The sequence below is a fragment of the Gopherus flavomarginatus genome, chromosome 10, assembly GCF_025201925.1.
Source record: "Gopherus flavomarginatus isolate rGopFla2 chromosome 10, rGopFla2.mat.asm, whole genome shotgun sequence".
Classification (NCBI taxonomy): Eukaryota; Metazoa; Chordata; order Testudines; family Testudinidae; genus Gopherus; species Gopherus flavomarginatus.
In genome coordinates this window covers 54835250-54858229 of record NC_066626.1, presented here as the reverse complement: position 1 = coordinate 54858229, position 22980 = coordinate 54835250, and the positions used below count along the sequence as shown (strand labels likewise).

General features: G+C 39.3%; 2 protein-coding genes across 55 annotated transcripts in view; one reads left to right on the top strand and one right to left on the bottom strand.

Annotated features, from left to right (window-relative positions):
• Positions 1 to 11183, top strand: part of RIF1 (replication timing regulatory factor 1) — a 54985-nt gene extending 43802 nt beyond the window's left edge. For 2 of the 5 annotated variants that reach the window (XM_050969144.1, XM_050969149.1), the window contains 7 exons: positions 1959 to 4817; positions 6661 to 6810; positions 7124 to 7201; positions 7291 to 7406; positions 8489 to 8642; positions 9376 to 9484; positions 9962 to 11183. In XM_050969144.1, the coding sequence (XP_050825101.1) occupies positions 1959 to 4817; positions 6661 to 6810; positions 7124 to 7201; positions 7291 to 7406; positions 8489 to 8642; positions 9376 to 9484; positions 9962 to 10182 (3687 nt within the window). In that variant the 3' untranslated portion in view covers positions 10183 to 11183. The remainder of the gene's footprint in view (positions 1 to 1958; positions 4818 to 6660; positions 6811 to 7123; positions 7202 to 7290; positions 7407 to 8488; positions 8643 to 9375; positions 9485 to 9961) is intronic. The other 3 variants (XM_050969146.1, XM_050969145.1, XM_050969147.1) reach the window with 3 other exon arrangements.
• A 5905-nt stretch (positions 11184 to 17088) lies between these two features.
• Positions 17089 to 22980, bottom strand: part of NEB (nebulin) — a 193599-nt gene continuing 187707 nt past the window's right edge. For all 50 annotated transcript variants that reach the window (XM_050969087.1, XM_050969101.1, XM_050969094.1 and 47 more), the window contains 4 exons: positions 21767 to 21859; positions 20249 to 20398; positions 19016 to 19125; positions 17089 to 18021 (listed from right to left, as the gene is read on the bottom strand). In XM_050969087.1, the coding sequence (XP_050825044.1) occupies positions 17848 to 18021; positions 19016 to 19125; positions 20249 to 20398; positions 21767 to 21859 (527 nt within the window). In that variant the 3' untranslated portion in view covers positions 17089 to 17847. The remainder of the gene's footprint in view (positions 18022 to 19015; positions 19126 to 20248; positions 20399 to 21766; positions 21860 to 22980) is intronic.

Genomic DNA, 22980 nt, shown 5'->3' with positions numbered 1-22980 from the left:
AAGTTCAGAGTTTTGAGAACATTTGCTAATTTTGTTCTTGCAACGTAATTTAATTTAGATTTTTTTTATTCAGTTTCCTTGGTGTCTTAAATTAACTTCAACCACAGAAATCATATGATTGTGTAAAGCATACTGATAGTCTTGTGCCTAGTGTTTTTTTTTAAATTACCTTTATTGGCTCAAATTAATTTGAGATGAATTCCAAATACAACAGAGAACCATAACATGTTTGCTTGTGATTTACAGTAAAGTCCTCAGGGTTTGGGGTGGTAGGAGAAGAACATATGCAAGATTGTATACACCATGACTATTTGAACTCAATCGTACTAAATTTGTGAGTCTGCCTGATTGAGTTTAGTTAATCATATAATTACATGATTCATCAGTTAGCTGTTCAAGTAACTATAAGTAGTGCTTTTATCCCTGTAACTGCCAGGTACAGCAAGAAGAGCCTCTAAAACAGCCCACCTTGTAGACAGATCAGAAAATTGATACAAGATGTCTTCAGTAACTTACCGTATATACTCGTTCAAAAGCCGAATATTTTTGGTAAAAAAAAGTGATGCATCAAAGAGCAGGGGTCAGCTTACAAACGGGTTTACATCAAAGTTTGGCTGGGAACGGCGAACTGCAGCCACAGGGGGCCGAGGGGCTCCATGCCTGCAGATGCTCCAAGTAAACAAAATGTCCCAACCTGCCCGAGGCTTACCCTGACAGGCCGGGAGCCAGAGTTTTCCAACCCCTGAAATATAGGGACAGCTTATGAAAGGGTCATACAGTTTTTGCTATTTTTACCTATCCGTTTTGGGGGGTCGGTTTATAAGCAAACGGGCTAATGAACGAGTATATATGATACTAAAAATATTACAGAATTGTTCTGAGAAATTCTTCAGTGCTTGAATTTCAGTTAGTCCCACAGTTGAAACATGAACTTATTTCACATGCCCATCTTATTTTTTCCAAGAATTTATTTTTGATGACTTCCACATCACATTCTCCTTCTTCACTGGTTATTTTAAAATGTAAATGTTTTTTATTGTCTGCTTGTGAGTTTGGACCTGAAACTTCATTAGGATACAAAAAATCTTGGAGTTTCCATCTAACCTTTTAGACATCATTTAGTCTGCATAGTTTTTCAAAGTAGTTTTTAGCTAGTAAGGTAATTCCTGAGGCTAACCTATTTACTCTTATGACAGTAGCTTTTATAGTAAATTATGTAATCTGTAAGAAAGATCCTCTTAGGCTTTTTTAGCAATATAAACTTTGACTCTGGATGAAGTTGTACAGGCTGAACAGGGCACACAGTTAACACTGAACATTTAAATGGATGTAGAATTCAGGACACACGAAAATTGGTGTAATATAGCATGTGTACAGATTAGGCACACCTGTTACACTTCCTCTTCCTGCTCCTTACTTAACTCCTTATGACCAGTGTTCTGTCTCTTTAGGACTCTTCTGAAGGCATTACTTGTCAGACTCCATGGCCATTGTATTGTATCTAGAATCCTAAATTTAGATGTTAGTAACAACTCCTAATTGTCTTCAGAAAGTACTGTACCGTATGCTTAGAAAATCTTTACATTAATGTAAACAGTATATGAAGTACTGTTTAATAACTGAAACAGAACCTGGTAAATAGTAAGTTGACTGCTGTTCTTTGTCTACAGACTTTCACAAGGTCTTTCTGCTCCCCTTTCTTTGGACTAAACAAATAAAATAAATATTGCCGTATAAAGCATGTCAGTTACACTGGAAAGGTTACACAGTTAAACTGTGGCTAAGAGAGGAAAATCTGTAGTGTTTTGAGTGGGTGGATGGATTAAAAATCATTGTCATTATTTAGGTAGAGCAGTATATTTTTTACTTTATTTCAAATCCAAATGGGATTGCATGTTTTGTGGGTTTATGGTGAAAGTAGCAAAAGTATTATAATGCCACTTAATTTGTCCTTGCAGGATGAGAGAACAAAGAGCAGTGTGCACAGTAGTACACATGAAATCACTGGGGACTGCAAGTCAAGTGAACCTCTTGAGAATTCTGTGAATATTGAAGACAAATCCATCACTCATGTTCCAGAAAGATCAGATTTAAATTGTGAGGAGGATTTTAAAAAAAGTATAACTGAAATGGTTGCAAAGGAGTCTTTAGTAGGAGAGGATTCAAAAAAACATACAACTGAAACAGTTGCAAAGGAGCCTTCAGTTGGAAATGAAAACATTTCAAACATCAGCAGCAGTTCATCTTCTAGTGATGTTATTTCTGGAACACCGCAACCTGCAAGCCGAAGACAGTCCTTTATTACTTTGGAAAAGTTTGATAGTTCAGAGAACAGACCCTTTAGCCCTTCTGCACTGAATAGACTATCGGGAGCATCTGGGACTGCTGCTGTTCTAAAACAGGAAAGCATAGATGCACCAAAGACTCCCTCCAAAATAGAAAAACCTAAAGAGGAGAACAAAAGTTCTTCAAAATCTGAATTTGAAGGAACAGTTACTGGGATAAAAAGGTTGAGTCACAGGCAAAATAAAACACAGCATGGAGAAAATTTTCAGTCCAAGTTGTTAACAGAATTAGAACAGGAGAAAAGTATACAGGAGTCTGTTGTTGCCTCCCATTTGGAAAATAAATCTGGAACATCTTGTCAAAAGGAAGAGACAAAATGCATTCTGGATACTCAAACACAGACTCCCAATTCTGCAGTGATAGAGAGTACAAAAGTAGAGCAAAAACAAATTGTAGATGGTGTAGAAGAGGAGGAAAAATGTATAGGACCCAATCTAGATTCTAAAGAAAATACACCTCCAGTGGGTGCTGTATCAAGTGATCAGATATCTAATGATGACAATCAAGTTCCACAAATGTCTCCTAATCAGAAAGCACTAAGACGTTCTTCAAGACGACGGACAGAAATTCCAGAAAATACAACAAACAGTCAAGATAAAGAAAACAGTCACCAGAAAAAGGACAAACGTAAAGATGATGATAAGTATTTCCAGAAGAGGGTGCCACAAATTAAAGAGGATGAATCCCAAAAGCAGAAATCTGTTCCTGAAAAAGCTGTAGATGCAAAAGAAAATGCAAATAAAAAAGAGTGCAGCTTTCATGAGAAGACTGCTGCAGAAGATATTGGCCCAAAGGAGTCTCGCAGTTCAAGGGGTCTTGAAGAGGAAATGAACAAAAATGCCAAGAAATCTGAAAGTGGTAACTTGAAATCTGAAATAGATGTTCAAGATTCTGGTTCGGATATAACAGGTCAGAAAAAGACAACGGGGCGCACGCGGTATCAAACAAGAAGAGCTTCACAAGGATTGCTTTCTAGTATAGAAAATTCTGAGTCTGATAGCTCTGAGACAAGAGAAGAAAGTACCAAGAGGAAAAGATCTGGAAAATGGAAAAATAAAAGCGATCCTCTTCAAAGCAAAGTGAAAGAAGAAAAAGAGAGCCAAAATCAGGAGCTCTCTTCACAAGGAATAGTAACTGAAATTAGGAATCTGTCTGAAGTAAAAAATAAAGGTGAAACAAGTTCTGAAGTGGACAAAGATACTGTTTTGATATCTCAGGCATCTGAAGTGAATAACAGAAAAAGCTATACAGCTATTAATGAATCTACAGGAATTATAGACCTGGCAAAGACCTCAGTTGGTGGGCAGAACACAAATGTAGAACAAAATAAAACCAACATATTGGGAGAACCCTTCATGAACCCATGCATATCTGAACCAGTTTTGAAAACAAGACAGGCAAATAAATCACTTGATAAGCAAAGAAGTGTAGAAGGCTGTAGTGCAATCATTCTGTCTGAATTTGCAGCAGTAACTACCACTTCAGATGATGTTCTTTCCTCTGAAAACCCTTTGCAGATACTTGAGTGCCAGCACAAAAGAAGCAAGAGGATGAGAAGATCAAAGAGCTACAATTGCTGTGGTGAAAACTCTCAACAGCAAGAAAAGTCATTCACTGAATTAAAAAATACAGATAACCTTGCACAAAGTGAGCATAAAAGCACATGTATTCAGATAACTATGACTGCATTAGAAACTTCTTCTAATGAGTCTCATTTTGAAGAAAGGTTGTCTGTGGAACCTTGTGCAATGAGTACACCATTGCTCCCCATTAAGAAATCTAGTTTCATTAAGGATTCAGAAAGACGAATAAAATCTGAGAATGATTTGGAAGGAAATGCTATTCCAGTGGAGGAAGATCTTGAGAAACTGTCATATATCAAAAGTAAAACTTGTGACCCTGTCATTCAGGAGCCAGAGCCCACCAATCTAGTTGACAGTATTGAACAGTGTTTGACTGACTGTGTTTCAAAAGAGCCCGCAGAAAGTTGTCTTCCTTTGGAGAATGGCACAGAGCCAGAAGCTACAGAAGAGGAGGAAATGAGTCAAAATGGACAAATGGAGGAGATATCTGATACAGAAACTGTTAACAAACCTGACCAAACAAAGATAAATGAGCCAAAACATGATCAGAATGATGCAGAAAAGACTGAGAACACTCCTATAGAAGCACACAGCCCTCAAGATAGTGAAATGAAGGAGGAAGGTTTAATATTCACTGAAACTGCAGTGGCAGCTACAGTGCCTGAAAATGTAGCCTCAGACCAGGAGGGTGCAGAAGAAAGTGACCCTGTGGATTCTCCTCAGAAATTGAAGGAGCTTGATTCTGTAGGTTTGGTTAAAGTTAATGAAAGCCCCAATGGAGTGCAGACACGCTGCATTTGGTCTCCTTCTGCTTCTCCATCCACCAGTATTTTAAAGAGGGGAATAAAAAGACATCAAGAGGATGACTCCCCATCACCTGCTAACAAGGTATTGTGATGTAGTTCAGTCTTAGGTACTACTGAGCACTTGTAAGTGTACATAGAGAGTGTATTGAGTACATTGGATATCATGTATGCCATTACCACATGATCTTGGAGAAGTGCTAATGATGACCTGCAAAGATTTTATTTTTTTTTATTAGGCTTGTTTCTCATGTGTAAGTCCTGACAGGTTTTATCATAAAAATGATTTTTCTGCATGTTTTTACTTTGGAAATATATATATTGTCCACTCCTTACCTTCTTTGGTTTTGCTGGAGGATTTGTTTGGTGGGGCAGGATGATCAGGATGCACACTTAACTTCATCCTTAATTGAAGGTGGGCGCCATGAATCTTTAATAAAAGCTTCTATCTCCAAATTAGTGGTCACTGATATTAAATAAAACTTTACTTTTTATTGTCTAACTAAAAATCTCTTTCCTTGTCAATTGTTCAACTTTCACTCTTGGCTCTTGTGATATCATGTCCTCCTCCTCATGTCCTCATAGTCTTCTGAACTAGACAGGACCAAAATTTCCATTTAAAAAATAAGCAGTCATTTCAGGCCTTATGAAATCATAAACAAGCAGAATGGAAGAGGGAGACAAGCCCAGCGTTTCCCTTTGCAGGTTACTTTAACACTGGTTATGTGACTTGCTGTGAAATATAAGTGCTCTGGGCCAAGAGACTCTCATATTTTCTGTACAGAACTCCAACAATGGGGCCCTGACCTGGTTGGCAGTTACCTGCTACATGCAATATAGATGTTTAATTTCTTAAAAACTGTTGAATGCTCTCCTGTTTACTGGAAAGATAGTGTCTACAGTGGTTACAGCTGATACTTCCTTGTGTTACAAGTTCAATTTTTAACACCCCTGGAAACATGCCCCTTATGGTCCGATTCTATGGTGGAATTTTTGCGGAACATGAGGCAAATTGGACACGATTTGAAGTTTATATTTAGTGTTGCATGTCCAGGGTTTAAATAACTTTCATGTTTTCCCCACCATAATCAGCTATTTCAGTGTTTTAGAATAATTCTAATGGTATGACTCCTATACCCAGCATGTGAATATGAAATTCAGTGATCCAGTATGTTCTCAATCAGTGTTTCTTCCAGGGTATTGGAAAGGATAGGATAAATGTCTATTTGCCAAAGATGCAAGGAAATATATAGTGTATATATTTATATTGTTTGTCTCCCTCCCTCCTCCCTAACCCCCCATCCCTCCACCTCCCGTCTCATCAAGAATCTGTCTAAACTAACCAGTAAGGTTAGTAAATGCACTGGATGATGAAAATGTGGATTACCAAATAAAATACACACTCTGTTGTCCCATTGATTCAACCCTGCATCTTCCTTCTCTTGTCATCTTACTGCTGCTCTTTCACTCCCACTCTGTCCTTGCAGGCACACGTTATGCACTTTTCCCTTTATTTTTTGGTTCTCTTGTTTTGCACTTTTTAATGCCACTCTCCTAATTAGTCTTTGCATGGTAGCAACTCTCAAGTTGCAGCAAGGCTTTGGCACTATTAAAGAAAATAGCTATTAGTGCAAAATCATTGTACAGTCAACACCTCACTATTCCTTGGGAAATTCTTTATAAAGTTTGTAACCTTTCCTGTAGCAGTAACCCTAATTCTCACCTCCCCCCCTGCCTCCCGAATCCTATTATGGTTTTTAATATTCTTTAGTAAAACACAGCTGTATGAATCAGGAGATCTGATGAATGCAACAGTTTGAAGCCTCAGACTTTAGATCTATCTGGTATGAAATGAATTTGACAGTATAGTTGTAACAATACAAATTCTGTTAGTTTGGTTATAAAAATCACTTAATTTCTAAAAACAGATACGTCGAGTCTCTTTTGCAAATCCAATTTACCAAGAAGGATTGGCAGATGACATTGATAGGAGAAGTCCTATTGTTAGGTCTCATTCTTCTTCGAATAGCTCACCATCTTTGCGAAGTTTTAAAACTTCATCTAATACCCAAGCCAAGGTAAACTGTGATTGTTTTAAATTTTCTTCAGAATAGTTCTTTCTAGATATTAGTACAACTGTATAGCATAACCTTTATACCATAACTATGCCTTTCTTATCAGAGCTAGTCTTACTCCAGTGTAAACTTGTGTTTAAGGGTAAACCGTTCCAAGAATGGCCAATATAGACAACAGGCTTTAGAATTAGTAAATGAAAGAAATACTTTTGTAATCTGGTTGATTCTAGTTTCACTTGTTAAATGAACTAAAATCCTATGACTATTTTTAAATATCTACGATCCTGAGAGATCTTTTTTCCTCTTTTCTATCCAGCATATTACCACTCCAACCAAAGGACTTCTGTCCCCAGGATCTCGTAACGCTAAATTTAAGAGCTCAAAGAAGTGTTTAGTAAGAAGTGCTTCAGTTCATGTATCTCTTCTCTATTTTCTCCTGTCTTCAGTTGTGTGATACTTAATAATTTTTCTGTACTATTCAAGATCACTGAAATGGCCAAGGAGTCTCTGCCGTGTCCTACAGAGAGTGTGTACCCTGCATTGGTGGGTTGTAAAGCTCCAGTTGACATAATTTTACCTCAGATTACATCAAACATTTGGTAAGTGGTTATTCCTTTCAAGACTTAAACTCTTAATACACTTTCATGAATTTTATAAACTTTTCTGTTAGGATGTATTGGTCTCTAATTCTAGCATCCATTGGAGACACTTTCTGCAACAAAAAAAAAAAAAAAAAGTAAAAGGAAGTTGTACTGTCAAACTTAGTCTCCTTTTAGCATCTAGCAGAAGTACTCAAGTCTTTTATTCTTGTCCTAAGAATACAAAAAGGCCTTGGCAAATTCTTTCAAGAATGCACAAGGGCATCCCCAGTTGTAAAAGCAGCAATGAGGGCGCTATTGTGGTTAATCTGCTAGTGTTTTTACCACTGCATTATCTGCCTGTTCTCAGATATGGAAGATGCATGAACTTGGGTTTTTTTTCCAGCCTATTATAATATCATATTTATTTCATATATTTTTAGTGTTCTAGAACAAGAGCGTGTCCCATGGTTTCTGTTAAACAAGATTTTATTACAAAGCTTATGATTCTACAGTATTTGTAACCTTTTTTACCTTTTGTGCACTCGCATGTGCTCTCTCTCTCTCGATAGTATTCTGAATGTCAGCCCTTTCAACAGAGCCGAATATAATATGCTTGATAATGCCCACCTGACCTATCTGCATATTTTATTAAAAATTGTCAAATGCTTTGTACAGAGAGCAATATTTCAGATTTACGAAAACTTGGATGAGTGTTTCCAGCGCTTTACTAGGCTCAACTAATTTGGCTTTTTTCTGTGTTTTGAATCTGAAAACATACACCAAAAGACAAGTTTTCTGGAGTTACCAAAGGACCTGTTCAGAATGACCTGGTTTTACTCCTTTTTTCCATTCATGTTACTTAATTAGATTCATTTTATGGATCATTCAATAAACTGCGGAGAATAAAATTTTTCTTTTCTGCAGAAAGACGTCATCTGCTATGACTATTTTCTCCTCCTTTTATATGAATAGAGTGTGCATTCCAGCAAATTTCTTGCCTCTCTTCCTCCTCATCTCAGCTGCTGAAGGAAACATGATCCTACCAACACCTTTTTCATGTCTTAGTAAGAATAAATATACAGAATCTCTTTTTTCCCTAGGGCAAGAGGTTTGGGGCAGCTCATTCGAGCAAAGAATATTAAGACAGTGGGTGATCTGAGTACTCTGACAGCAGCTGAAATCAAAACTCTTCCTATCCGTTCTCCTAAAGTTTCCAATGTTAAAAAGGCTCTTAGAGGATATCATGAGCAACAGGTAAAGCTATTTTAAGTACTATAATGAAATAGTATCATAAAGTCCTGCATTGCTAACTTTCTTCACAGGAGATTTGCATTTTTTTAAAAATATAAGCCTTTTTCTGAAAAAAGGCTAAAATACAATATTAAAGCCAATGTGAAACTTAATTTTAAATTTTCAAGCTTAGTAACAGTGCAACAACATTGCTAGTCTACAATCGTCAAGCCTTGCATCTCAGTCATTTTTTTGTTTGGTGGTGGTAATATTTCATTATGACAAAAGTATACTTTTTTCCTTCACCAAGAAGCCTGAAAGTTCACATGGTGAGAAGGATTTCTGAATGTCGATAAAATGAGGTGTCTTAAAATTTGAAACACAACTAGTTTCTGAGCACAGTGTTGGCAGTGACTGGTTGGATTAAAAAAGTAACTTGTGATGCCAATAATCTGGGAGTTCCCAATCTTATACATGATTTAATATTGACTTAAAGTACAATTTTAACACTTGTCTGTCGAAGCAATATTCAAGTATGGTGGAAACCAACTTAGTATAGAGTTTGCATGCTGCCAATATTACACAGGTAATGACTACAGTAATATGTGGTTAAACAGCAGTTGTTTAAAAATTGTGAAATTAAAATTACATTTTTAAAATTTATGGTAAGTGCTTTCTACCATGTGATTTCAGACTACCTCCTTTTTGGGGAAAAATCTTTTCTTTTTTCTGATCTTTTTCCTAATAAAATCTGTAGGTCAAGGCTCGTGGATTTGATGAAATTGCAGTCCTTGAAGACAGAGAGAAGACAGAAAATGTCATATACGAGAAACCTTTTTCCACAGATGAAGAAAGACTTGCAACTGGTAAACATTGCATTATCTTGTTTGATTTCACATTTGTGTTTTGTCACTTGCTTTCCTGTCCTTGTCATAATATAAGTGTAACTTGTAGCTTGCTTAGTTTGAGTAGGGTGACAATTTCAGTTAATACCCTTTTGTGATGGTAGCTTCCTAAAACTGCTGTGTAATTGAATTGCACTGGTTTTGGAAGGTGATCTCCTTTATCAGTACTTTGCTGCATGTCATTGATACTAGTTGGAACACAACTAGAAAACTTCTATAATAAACGTGCTAACGAATTCATATCAAAGTGGAATGTTCTTAAATTTTCCGTATTCAGCAGCTGAGTTATATTGGGGCCATAAATATGATGTAGACAACTTAAACACATTTTTTTCATAGCAGAAGCTCATAACATTTCCATACTGATAAATTTCACTCAAGTTAAAAGTAAGATACATTTACAACACTGTATATTAATCATGGTTGTTTCTTTTTTAGATTTGAGTGAACCAGTTGCCTTGAGCACAGATGGACAGCCCACAACAGATCTCTTGAGCCAAGTCAGTGCACTTGCTGCTCAGCTAACCTCTGAAGATCTCCACAGTTATTCAGGGAGCCAACTTTTTGAAATGCAAGAGAAACTTGGTAGCATGACAAACTGTATTATGAAAAATCTGCAGTCCCGTTGGAAGTCACCACCCCATGAAAGCTTTGTTTAGTCATTTGTACTTGAAACGTTTTTCAAGCAGGAGGTTTTGATATACAGCAGTTTTTGAAAGCCAGTTTATTTTTGACTGATAATATGAATTATTCCATAAAAAACTGAACGTTCATGCAATGGCAAACTTTTTAACACAGAGGGAGACAGTGTATCATGGTGTATTGCTTAATTTTTTTTAATTTGTGGGATCATTTCCATGCTAAAAGTATTTGTTTTATAGCTGTTCATAATCTTGCAAGTAATTTAAAAGTAAACTTGTTAAGATATGCAGTAACAAAGACTGTGAAACCTAAATACTATCTTAAATATTTTTCAAATGTAAAGTGTTTTTATTCCTGTGAAGCCTTATTAAATGTAAAAGGTTATATATCTCAAATTAATTGAAACCAGAAAGTGTTGCTCAGTTTTACCTAATGCTCCTGTGATTTTTCTTTTAAATTGCTGATATTTTGAGAGGGATTCCTTCTCGTTTAGACCCTATTACATATAGAGATGTGCTATGCTTGACTAATTCCTTATAGTAGTATCTTTCACATCTCAGTTATCAGGCACCTGAGTTAGTCTGTTTTTGCATGCATTTTTATAGACCTCAGAAGGCAAAGCTGATGATAGAATTGGCTTATGAGGTCATAAGGGTTTGCTGCAGAATTTCTCAGGCTCCTTCCATGTGCCCTTACAATTTTATATGCAGCAGTGTTATGTCCCACTGGGAAAATCTTAACACAGAAGTAGGTTTGATATGCAAAATTTTGTATATTCTGTATAGACTTATGGTTGCAGATGTTGGTTATAATTTATGATTTTGAATTTTGATTGCATGGAATGCACTGCTGCTTCTCAAAGACTTTGTTTAGTGAGAGTTCTTGGGTTTTACTTTGGAAATATAATTTGTATATAATGTACTGTAGCTTCTGGAATGGACAGTCACATAATGTGATTACTGCAGCTGTTTTTAGGACTTCTGTATGTAAAAATAAAACACTGAATAGTTCTCTAACAGTTAATGCAGTCTTCCTTGTGAATAGAAATTCATATTTCATGTTTTTAAGGTATGCTGAACAAGAAGTATTATGCACGTGAAACTTGTCTGAAGATATGTTTCAGGCAGTGGTCAGAACTCTCCTGGCAAATGGTGTCTGAAGGGTCTCCTCAGCCTTTTCTTAATAGTGCTTATTATGATAGTGATTTTTACAGCTCCTGCCTTTGCATCTGCCTAAGCAGTGGTTCCCAAACGGAAGTTTGCAAAATGTTACAGGGGTTCTCAGGGAAAAAATTCTCTAATGGCAGACAGAGCTGTCCCTAGGGACCCTGGGCAGCACAGGGCCAGCAGTACAGAGCCCCTGGACTTCCAAGAGCTAAGCAGATCAAAGCAAGCATATCTGTCACTGAGATTAAAACTTCAAGACTCCTTTATAAGTAATGGAAAGGGAGGTGGATATTTGTTGCTGTTTTTAAAATTAAATAGGCAGCTAGTATTGTGTTTAAAATTATTATGAAGAACAAGTTTAAGTTTGGTTTTAACATGCATTGTTTGCCTGGACTGCTGAAGACCTGAAAGCTTGTGTAGGAGGAACTCTTTTGAGTTGTCTTCTTAAATACCTTCATGCTATTTCACATCTAATACTCCTTGAGGAACTATAGGAGCCTTGTCTTATAACAGGCTTATTCAAAGTGATGCAAGGTACGAAAGTGAGATCTTGGAAGAGTGTTGCCATTTTCATAATGTAATAAAAATACTGTAATGATAAATTTTATATTTCTGAGATCACTGTTTTTATAATTTATACTCAGATAAAGGAGAAAATCCCTGGAAATATTCATTTTTAGGAGGGGGTTTGTGAGACTTGACATTTTACTGAATGGTTCACAAACTTTAACAAGCTGTGAACCCCTCTGTGCCTAAGGGACTTCTTTGTCAAACGTTGGGCTAGTAGTGAGCATTGATCTCCCTCACAGCCCCTCCTCCTTCACCGGGGGCCCGTTTATCTATTGGAACCTCTCAGAGCCTCAGCTGTAGTGCCTCTATGCTGGCTCCTCATAAATAGAAAAATGGAGGCTACTCTCAAAAAAATCTTTAAGGCCTCCTCAGCATCCCAAAGAGCATCCTTAGCAGCTATGTGCTTTGTGAGGGCATCTCCTGGCTGGAAGATCAGAGCCCTCAAAGGTTAGAGACCACCCTGACTTCGGCTCTGTTAAAGAAAGTCCCCCTGGCAACTGTTTAGTTGCTGAGGTCTTAGAGGGTGAGATGAGTTGCTCTGCTAAAACCATGGCCTCCAGCTCAGTGACCTATGGCTTCACCCATGGAAAGTGGATAACCACTCAAAGCAGGTGCCATGTTCTGCCAAATTCACAGGAGACCTGCGTTTCAGAGCAAAGCTAGACAAGGTACTGGCGGACAGTGCCACAAAATCTAACAGTCACTTCCAACACCCCACCATGCCTTACAAGAGAATAAGAGAACAAGAGACCAGCCTTCCGACAAATGTGTTCCTTTCAGCCTTCATCGTTGCAAGAATATCAGCAGGTTCTCCTGGAGGGAAGCTGTGGAACCGTGGCCTGGGAGGAAATCCCCAAGGAAACATTGTAGCTCCCAAAGCCTTTTCTTGACAGGCTGCATAAGTCTCTGCCCAGAGCTGGAGCTTGGGGGCAGAATTTCCCATTTCCTGTAAGAATGGATTGCTTTGTCCACAGCATAGGCATCGACTCTATGGGTGATACAGTGCTCAAGCAACCACGGTGTGGGGGGCAATAGTGGGTGCTCAGCTTCAGAAGACTTAAAAATGATCTCCAGTCATCAATGGGACAAACGTAACTGAATAATGTAACTGTCCTTAATATGCATCAAAACAATATTAGGGAACCTAGATGTAGATAAGATTGCTGACAGTTTCATCCAGAAAGCTACAGAGAGACATAATGTCTTTAAACTGGGATGTTAGTGAAGACAGCTTGTGATTGCAATGATTTTAATATACTGTAATTCATGATAATGTAATTATGTAGTTCATAACTGAATCATTATTAAAATAGTAAAGTTACCAATGATAGACACCTTCAATAACTAGAATATGAAAAGTGTATAAGTATTCTGAAAATAGCCTCTCCCCAAAACTGGCAGAGTGGCACACCCCTCTTCAAAAGCACCCACTGGCAAAAACAAAAGTCAGCGCCTCTGGTCCACAGACCAGGGGGTCAGTGAGATAATGAACTAGGGATCCTCCATCAAGTTAGACTCCAGTCTATCATTTTTCATCTAGTTCCCTGCCTTGAACAACCCCATAAAATATGCTCTAATACAAAATGAGATTTCTCACCCCTTGGATATAGGAGTAAGAGATCATTCACTTGGCGTAGAACCAGAACTCTGAGAATCTTTCATCTATCTTCTTCATTCCAGTGGAATCTAAGCCATTCTAGCTTTCAGGTGGCTTAACAAGTGGATGAAGAAAACAAAGTTCTGGATGAAGTCCTAATTTCTATGGTGTCATCTCTGTTCCAGGGTGATTTTTTTTTTAACTTCAGTGGATCTGGCAGAGCACACCTCCACGTCCCAATCACACTGCAGGATCCTGTGGTTTTGCCTGTGGCAGGAAGCATTAGTAGTATCAGATGCTCCCATTCAGCTTGCCATTGGCTCTCCTTAGGTCTTTAAAAAGATGGTGGTGGAAATCATATTCAGACTCAGGTCACAGGGAAACCATCTGCACCACTTCCTGGACGACATCTCAATGAGCTCTGTCTCCGTCAATGGCACACACAACTACATCCTTGACCTTGAATTTCCTTCAGACCCATGGCTTGGTCATCAGTATCGAGAAAAGCTCCTTGGTTCCATCCACCCAACTAACTCACATCAGAGTGCCCACAGACAGCTAAATAGCAAGGACAAATCCATCTCTAGAGAGGCTCCAGAAGATTCAAGACCTCGCATTGTTTTGGAACTGCAAGACACTATTGCTCTGAGCCTTCAACTGCTAGACCTTCTCATATCAAGCATAGGAATTTACTCAGTGGGTGCAGTCACACATCAAGGACGTTCCAGGCTTCATCTTAAAGGTATGAGACCATTTCCTGGAGTGCGTGAAAGGTCAAGTGAGAGTTCTAGTGCAGGTCAACTCCTTAAAATGGTGGTTAGCTCAGGGCAATTGTCTGCAAGGGTGAATCCATGTGCCTTCCACATCCCTTGAGCCTCACAACTGATATTAGCCTGAAGCATTGGGGAGCACACCTGGGGTCTCAAACAGCTCAAGGCATCTGGAACATGGCGGAAAGGACTCATAGCATAAACCTTGTAGAGTGGTCAAGCTAGCACTATGAAGGTTCTAGTCCAGCCTAGAAGGGAACCACATCCTGATCAGACAACAGGACCATGGTTGCATATGTGAACAACCAGGAGAGAACAAGAAGCCCAGCATTATGTGCCAAAGCAATGGAAATCATGCAGTGCAGTGAGCATTCTTTCCTGTCCCACAGGAAAGTTCACATAAAGGGAAACCTGAACCAGAAGGCAGACTGGCTTAGCATGTGCAAGGTGAACATCTCTAAGTTGCGCTTGAATCAGAAAGTTATCAAGTTAATTGTCAAGTTGTTTGGCCTGCCCTCAAATGACCTATTTGCAGAGCACATAAACACAGAGATGAAAGTACTTAACCGCAGATGCATTCAGATAGATATCGTATCTCACAGATGGACGCAGGACCTCCCGTACGCAGTTCCACCGCCATCATTATTAGGGAAGGTGGTTCAGAAAATAAAATAACACCTGACAGTAATATTGGTAATCCTGCAGTAGTCGAGGAGACCCTGGTTTTGGACCTGGTAGAGCTGAAATTAGGACCCCCAACTAGCAGCTCCCAAAGAAGCAGGATATCTCACCAGGTCCTCTGCTTCAGGTAGACCCAAACAGGCATCATCTAACAGCTTGGCTACTGAAAGAGAAACACTAGTATCATTAGGTCTGTCCTTCAAAGTCATGAGAATATTTTTTTCTTTTAAGAGTATCAGCCTTGAAAGCATATTCCTGTCTGGACAAAATTTTGCGACCTTGTGCCAGAAACACATAGCAAATCCTAGAAATCCAGGAATTCTAGCTATCTTAATTTTCTGCCGTAAGTCTGACAAAGGGCCCAACCCAGTGCCATTGCACGGCAGGTGTCTGCCCTGAGCAGTGTGACATTTGCAGGATTCTGACGCTGTCTGGTAGAGAACACCCCCCCCAGGTAGATTCCTTAGGGCAGTTCAGTTAGCCAAGTGAGCAACTAGACCTCTTTATCCCAAGTGGGACTTGCCATTTGTACTGAGAGCCCTGATAACACCCCTGTGAACCACTGGTGTCAGTGTCACCATTTTATTTGTCAATGAAAACTTGCTTTCTGATAGCCATCATGTCTGCCAGGCAAATGTCAGAGCTCATGGTGCTTTCTATGCAGAAACTTTACTGCATGGTATGTGAGGTCAGGGTGGAGCTCAGAACTCTGGGATCATTTATCCTAAAGGTGAACTCTTCTTTCCATGCTTCCCAAAAGGGGGTTCTACCTTCATTCTGTCTAAGGACACAGTACCCCACCAAGAAGTGGCACACGGTAAATGTCAGAAGTACTCTGAAAATGTACCTCAAAATTAGAGTCCATGAGGAGAGCAGGGGTTCTGTTGTATCCTTCCATTCAAAATGGCACGGACTCATTGCTTCCAAGTCCTCTATTGCAAGTAATTTAGATCATACATTGTGGAAGTGTTGAAGGTTTCTGAAGATTCCAGTTCCAGAAGGGATCAGGGCACACACTCTGGCGACTTTGTGAACAGAAGCAGCTAATACATCCACAGCAGAAACTTGTTTGTGAAGCACTACAAGGTGGACTTCCCATCCTCTGCAGAGGCATCCTTTGGCTGGAAAATGCTGCAGGTGGTGGCTGTAAATGATTTTTGCCCTCTGAGCAGATAATACAGATGGGGAAGGATACCATTTTTCCTTGGACCTTTTCTAAACCCTCCCTACATCTGTTCAGTGCTCGCTACTTCACAGACTTCAAGAACTGTGGAAGACACAGAGCTGCAGAATGGAAAATTTCTTGCCAATAATTGTCTTTCTGCTAGCAGCATCTCCCACAATTCTGCCCAGATATTAAGTGGAAACATTACCATACGACTGTTGATCCAATGTACATAGTAATTTTGTTATCGCTGGAATATTTGTTAGTTATGCAAGTTTTACAGCTTGAAAATAACTCATCTTGGAGTGAGTGGAGGGAGCGATGGCCAGACCATGCAGCTCCAAAACTCTAATCTGCCTCTGTGAGCTGCAGCAAGAGAACAGTCCAGACATCAATAATTGTGAGACAATTAACAAAGGAAATTATTGGTAAGAAAGCTCTGTTCTCCAGGACCATGATGACCTAGTGTGGCAACGGCAAACCACTGGTCCCCAGAACATGAGTAAGTTTGTGCTGAAAATACACAGGTAACATCATAGCCAAAGGAGAGGCTTCAGTCTTCTAGAGCTATTAGTCAGGCTGCTAGGACCACTTTGCTGTATAATTTAACCTGCTGATAAATTTCTATGGTGTCATAGACGTTTTCATATTGGATCATTAGACCACTGGTACCTGTACTACAGTATTCTGTCTGATGGGCCAGGACTAGATGGGGGGAAGTTAATTTAATTTGCCCATAATTTCTTCCCAAACCCATCAGTTACAGCTTAGCTAATGCCCTGAAGCATTTTGTGTGTTTCATATGCCTTTATATAAACTTGTTGGTTTAAAAAAAATCGTACTAATGTAACTGAAGTTCTCGTTATCCACATGAATGCATCCATTTCTTTTCTGAATTCTGTTTAAAATAACTATATCTTGTAACAGTGGAATAAAGATCTCTGAATATGTATAACAAGGATTTTCAGACAAGATTGTTGTGTAGCAAGATTGTTTAATATGCAGATTGTTGCACTGCTCTTGACCCAAAGTTAATACATCAATCATACTGCAGAGACGTGAACTTAGAAAGCTGTTTCCCTGTAAATTAGTGACTACTGACACCACCACAATCGGATAAAAAAAACATGCATCAGCGCTCAGCAAGCAGAAGAGAGGAGAGGCTTTTACCAGGTTTTACGTTTGGCTGGTTTGAGATTTTAGGTTTACATGGTGCTTATTGAGAACAAATATATTCAAACATTTTTAGAACAGCATATTAAAATCTTAGGGTGAATGATAGGAAAACCAATAAAATCAAAGTTGCATACTTTTTAAAAATTATATTTGAATACCGTGAAATTCAACTAGATTCCAAACCAAAAGGTACTCAGAACCCTTTGTGTCAAAATGTTGCTTGCATAAAAATAACTCGGGGAACATGGCATTGTAATAGGTTTTGATGAGCAAGTCCAGTTCTAAAATGATAGTTTGGAAAAACACACTGCTCTAGGGACTACTAGTGTGTTAGCAGACCATTCTCCTCAGAAATGAATTGTAAATGGTAGTTTTTTAAAAACATCTTGTTCTATTTTTTTTTTTCAGAATGACAATTCATGAGACACCATCACTTGGGGAAAACAATAAGCACTTTAGAAAGGGGTTTAATTTAGAGGGGCCAGTCTGATTGGGGTTTAAAAGTGCCTGTGTGTTTTGACCACGTCAATATGCTTCATGGAAGACCTAACTTTCATTTAGACAGCTTCTACATAGTTGGCTGGAAGCATGCCAGTCTTGCCGGTCCTCTGTACAGTCCCATACATCCAGCCTTCATCAATAGCTTGGACATTTACAATTGCATCTCCATCTTTGAAGGAAACTTCATCAGCATCAGCTGCCATGTAGTCATACATGGCACGGTAGGTCTTCTATTAAAAAAAAAAGTCATACTACAAGGTTAAAAAAAGCCATAAGTTGCCACACTTTGTTCAACAGGTTATAAGGCAGCAGTGTACCACCCAAGGATGTAACTTCATACTCTGTTTGTACATATTTAGCTCGATTCCCTGCTCCCCCCATACATAAACTCTAGTTTACAGAGTAAGTTCAGCTCCGGTTCCCAGCCATGTATTCCATGCCTGCACAACGTGGGGTGGGAGAAGAGGTTAGTTTGGAGGTCACACAGCACAGTCTGTAATGTCTACTTTAGGAAGGAGGCTGGGGCCTAAAAAAGGGATGATGTTCTTAGTGTATCATTTGGGCAACTCTGAATGGCAGACTTGTATGGAGCTCTAGCCACCAATTTTAAGCCACACTCCCCTTGCGGAACTCTTGCTGAGAGCAGCCCTGTACACAGCTTGCATCCCCCTGGAATGGTCCCCTGAGGCAGAGCTAGAACTTGTAATTTAACTTGCACAGCCTCAGCTAATGGTAATAAATGTGGTCCCTGGCTTTAGGTTTAAAAAGCAGCCCCTAGAGGGTGAGAAGACTACGATGTAATTTTCAGGTCTGGGCTGGGGCTCATGCCATTCTTGCTAATGTAAGATGCATCATTTTGCCCAGACCTTCCATCAGTGTGGCATGGTGGCACATCTGCTACTGAATCAGTTTCTGCATGTGGTGTGCCTTAGTGCTCATCAATGGTTGAGGGACCTTCAGTGTTGTGATATCTGACCAAGCTATTAAACTTGGAGAAGCCAAGCCTATTATCTAAATCACAGGAGATTTCAGATGCTGCCGTCAATAGAAGGCCTCAGGTGCATAAATGGCACTAGCTCTAAAATGAGCCCGTTTATTGAGTATGACCACCATGGGGAAAAGGTGAAAGTGACTAAAGAAAATCACACAACCATTCATTTTACTGTAGCTAGTAAAACAACTTGGGACTGACAGTCCACAAACAATGTAATCAATTTTACTTACACCCGTGGTAGATGGGTGAGAGGGAACGGAAGACACTGTTGTCAGCTGGGTGGCAACAGAAGATGATCTTTGTTGTGGCAGTTCTATAGTTTTAGCTTGTTTGTAAGCCACTGGAAAATAAAAGGTTGTTTAAATGGTAAATGAGTTGGAGGATTATTTTTCTCTTTCTCCCTCCCCCATTCTCAAGGTTTTTCCAGAGCTGAGAACTTTGCATACAAATAGTATTTTTAACATGAGTAAAGATGGTCAAATCATCAGTTTAATTTCATTTAAACCAATGCCAGTGTACATCAGCTGAGGGCTCAGCCACTGTCTCAAGATTGTGTAGCTATGTTTTTGTCATGGCTAAAATGTATTGTTAGGTTTTTTTTCAATCAAACCTTTCATCTGAGTATCTTGAATGGTGTTCAGAGGGCCATAATATCTAGCCCCCCCCCGGCTTATGATGTTCAAAGATTGGACAAGTTGTTTCATGTGTCTGGGCCATATGTCACACAGTCTGTTGTACAGCTGGGACTAGAACCCAGGAGTCCTGACTTTAGTACAATTGCTTTAACCACCTTTGAAGTACTGCAGTGACACACTATAATACCTGAGGTTTCAAAGCTGAGGGATGTGAGCCAAAAGTTCCCCAGTAGGAGTTCAATGTCTCTTCTCACTCATACAATCCCACCCCTTTTCCCCAGCCATCCCCTTCCTACAAAATTCTGGAAGAGAACCCCTAAGCCCAAAATGGGAGTGAGAGAGACTTTCTCCATCATTGACCTCCATAGTGTAAGCTGTGTGTCACCTTCTCCCTCCCACAGTCCATTCAGCCAACGTGTGCCACCTCCTCCCCTGCTGCTTCCTGGACAGCAAGAGAGTGAGACATGACATGTGAAAAGTACAGGCTTAGGGAGAAAGGGTTCCTGGTATAGGTGAGTTAGTCATCAGGACTCGCATCCCAGTATAGTCCAACTACGTCTTCCTTTCTCCAGGCAAGGCCCCTGTCATCCTACTTTGGTGCTTCTTTAGCCATTAAGAACTGGCCTGTCCCTATGTTGTTAAATACATCAGAATTAGGTAATGTCCTAATGGTTAACACCATCCATAGCTTTATTGACAGGTTAGATGAAGCACTAGTGAGAATGAGGCAGGGAGCTGTCTTATCAAATGCAAAGGAGACGTGCGCCTGGGCTACCCAAGTCTTTTTTTTTTATCCTGAGATCTTCCAAAATTTTGTTCCCTTCCTACCTGTTGTAGTTGTGGTAAAGAGGCCTCCATTGCTGTAATAAGACAGGTGGTGATCAGCGCCTTCTGAATGCTCAGATTTCTCATCCCCGGCACTGAGGCTTAATGCACTGGCAGAGCGAGATTGCTCCCGGCTGCGGCGCTGGGCTTGGACTGGAGGAGAACAAGCAGAAACCAGATTGAGTGCCTGGACCTACTTACCTCCATGGTACTCTGTTACTAAAGGCCCTATTTTACTCTACCAGTGCATTGCTATTGACATCCGTGCAGTTATATTGGTGTACAGTAAGCTGGAGAGAATCTGGCATGGTAGATATAAGCAGCTAAGCAAAAGTTACTTACATTGTAAATATTACTGCTGCTTAGAAAGCTAATGAAGAAACCACAGACGCAGGGACTCCCACCTACACATAAAGCTGCAGTGCTACTGAAGGGGCACTGAGGACTTCATGATAGAATTGTAACCTAATACGCACAATTGTGAAGTTCCTTTTTTTTTTTATTTTAATACAAAGAGCAATATTTTTATTCTGTTTATTTTCCAACGTTCTCTCCTGCTGCACCTATTTTTCCCGCTAGTTATAGGGCAGCTGCTCTACTTTTCTCCATGTTCCCTTTTCTGTATTTGGTTGGATTGTACCTACATTGCCAATACTTAACTATCACTTTCTTTGGATAAGCAAAATGTGATATTTTAAAAGCACTTGGTCTCAGTTAAGTTATAAGTAAAAATTAGCAGAGCCATTTATAAACATGAATGAAATCTGAAGCTGAACACAACTCCCCTTTTGGTTGTCATTCTTACTAAATTGGAATTTTCCAAAACATGGAGGATGCAATATGTATTCATAAATCAATCTCCACCCCCCCCCATCCAAGTAACACAAAGCTGGTTCAAGGTTGCTGAACATTTTTCTTATTGGTGCTTGCCGTACAGAGCTTTTCTCTAAAAATGAAAGAGAGTAAGAAAAAGAAGTCTGGCAGCTCTGCATCCATTGCATTTTAGATAAATAATGAAAGAAGCACATTTGATAAGCAAACTATAATACAGCGATGTAAGCCAGCAGTAGACAATCCAATGCAGCTGTGTTAAAAGCATAACATACATATATATATATATATATATATATATATACACACACACACTTGAGGTTGAATAATGTGTGTTTTTTGAAGATTAGCAATATCAAATATCCAGTTAACTATGCGTGCAACTAGATAAGTTTAAACTTATAGCCATGTAGGCTGGGATTTTCAAAGGCAAGTCCTGTTGTCTTTCAGTGGGCAGTTAGTCCCTAGGTGGGTTTGAAAATCCCAGCCATATTTAATAAAGTGCTTCCAGAAGTCCACATGAAAACCCATTCAGTTGTATTCCTTAACTTGCTGATGGAAATCAGTCTTCATTGGATAGTAGGTTGAGAGTTGACCTGTCTCTAAAAACATACATTTCAAGTAACTACACATTTGACCACACACTGTTGAATAGAACATCTGGTCAATGGCAGCTATTGTGGGACACACCAGAAATCATGTGTAAGCTTCTAGACTGAATGTTGTCTTCTGCTGGGTCATAGTCAAAGACTGATCCAGGATTAGTGCGCCACACTCGAAGACCTGAAAGAGAAATGTACTGTTTTTATCAACTAGCCAAAAGTCCACTTACATCTTGAATAGCAAAAGGAACAGGAACAGACGAGGTTCCAATACGCAGTAATTTTGTGTCTCAGAGCTGAATATGTTTGAAGGCCATAACCATACTTCTCAAAACCATACTTCTCAAATTATCCGACCAGATAATTGTGCAAGGCCCATTTCCTTATTCCTCTGTCAAGTGATGCCATTGTACAGTAACAAATTTGCCAACTGTGTCACAGGGATATGGCCATCTGTCCTCAGAAATAAATTAAAACTATTTTAAATCAATATGAATTATTATCTTTCTGTGTTAAATTTAGAAAGATCTGGCTGAAACAGTAGGTTTCTAGATTGCACAATGTGTAGCTAATACTGCTCATTGAAGAGAGCTTCGCAACATTTAATTTGCTGAAGGGTGACTAAAATAGCTCAAAGTAATAGAGACTGAATGAATCAAACTGATCTAACGTGATCCAACAGCTGGAAGTTAAAGCTAGACAAATTAAGACAAGACATAAGTAGTGTTCCCTCTAATTTTTTCTATCTACGTGCAGAATGAATTTATGTTCATCAATAATGTGTGGATGTATGCCACCAACATAAACAAAAAAAATTTTTTTTTTTGTAAAGTCACCATAGGAATAAATACTCCAGTCAGGCCAGGTTAGGCATTTTAGAATTCACTACTCAAAGAATTAAATTTAAGCATAAGAGAGAAATAAAATTATGAAATGCATAGACCCGTCAAAAAACTAAAGCAACAGCACTTTGTAAGAACGAAATTACAGTGCATATATGTGCACTGCAGGAAACACCAAGTAGTAACACTACCACGACAAGAATGTGTTGGGATGTGAGTGTGAGAGGACAGTGTGTGTGAGAGAGAGACACACACACAGACAGATTGTGAGAGTCTAGTGGCTGCTGGGGAAGTCTATGAGAGACCGTGTGCTATCTCTTTAAGGCGCTCACACCAGAAGGCTCAGACTGTGGCAGCTGAGTTCTCCTGCTCCTGAGCCCCCTTCCTGGCTCTGAGGAGAAGGGGTACATGGGCAAGGAGGAGGAGGACACGCTGACATAAGACTCCCCTCCCCCACAGA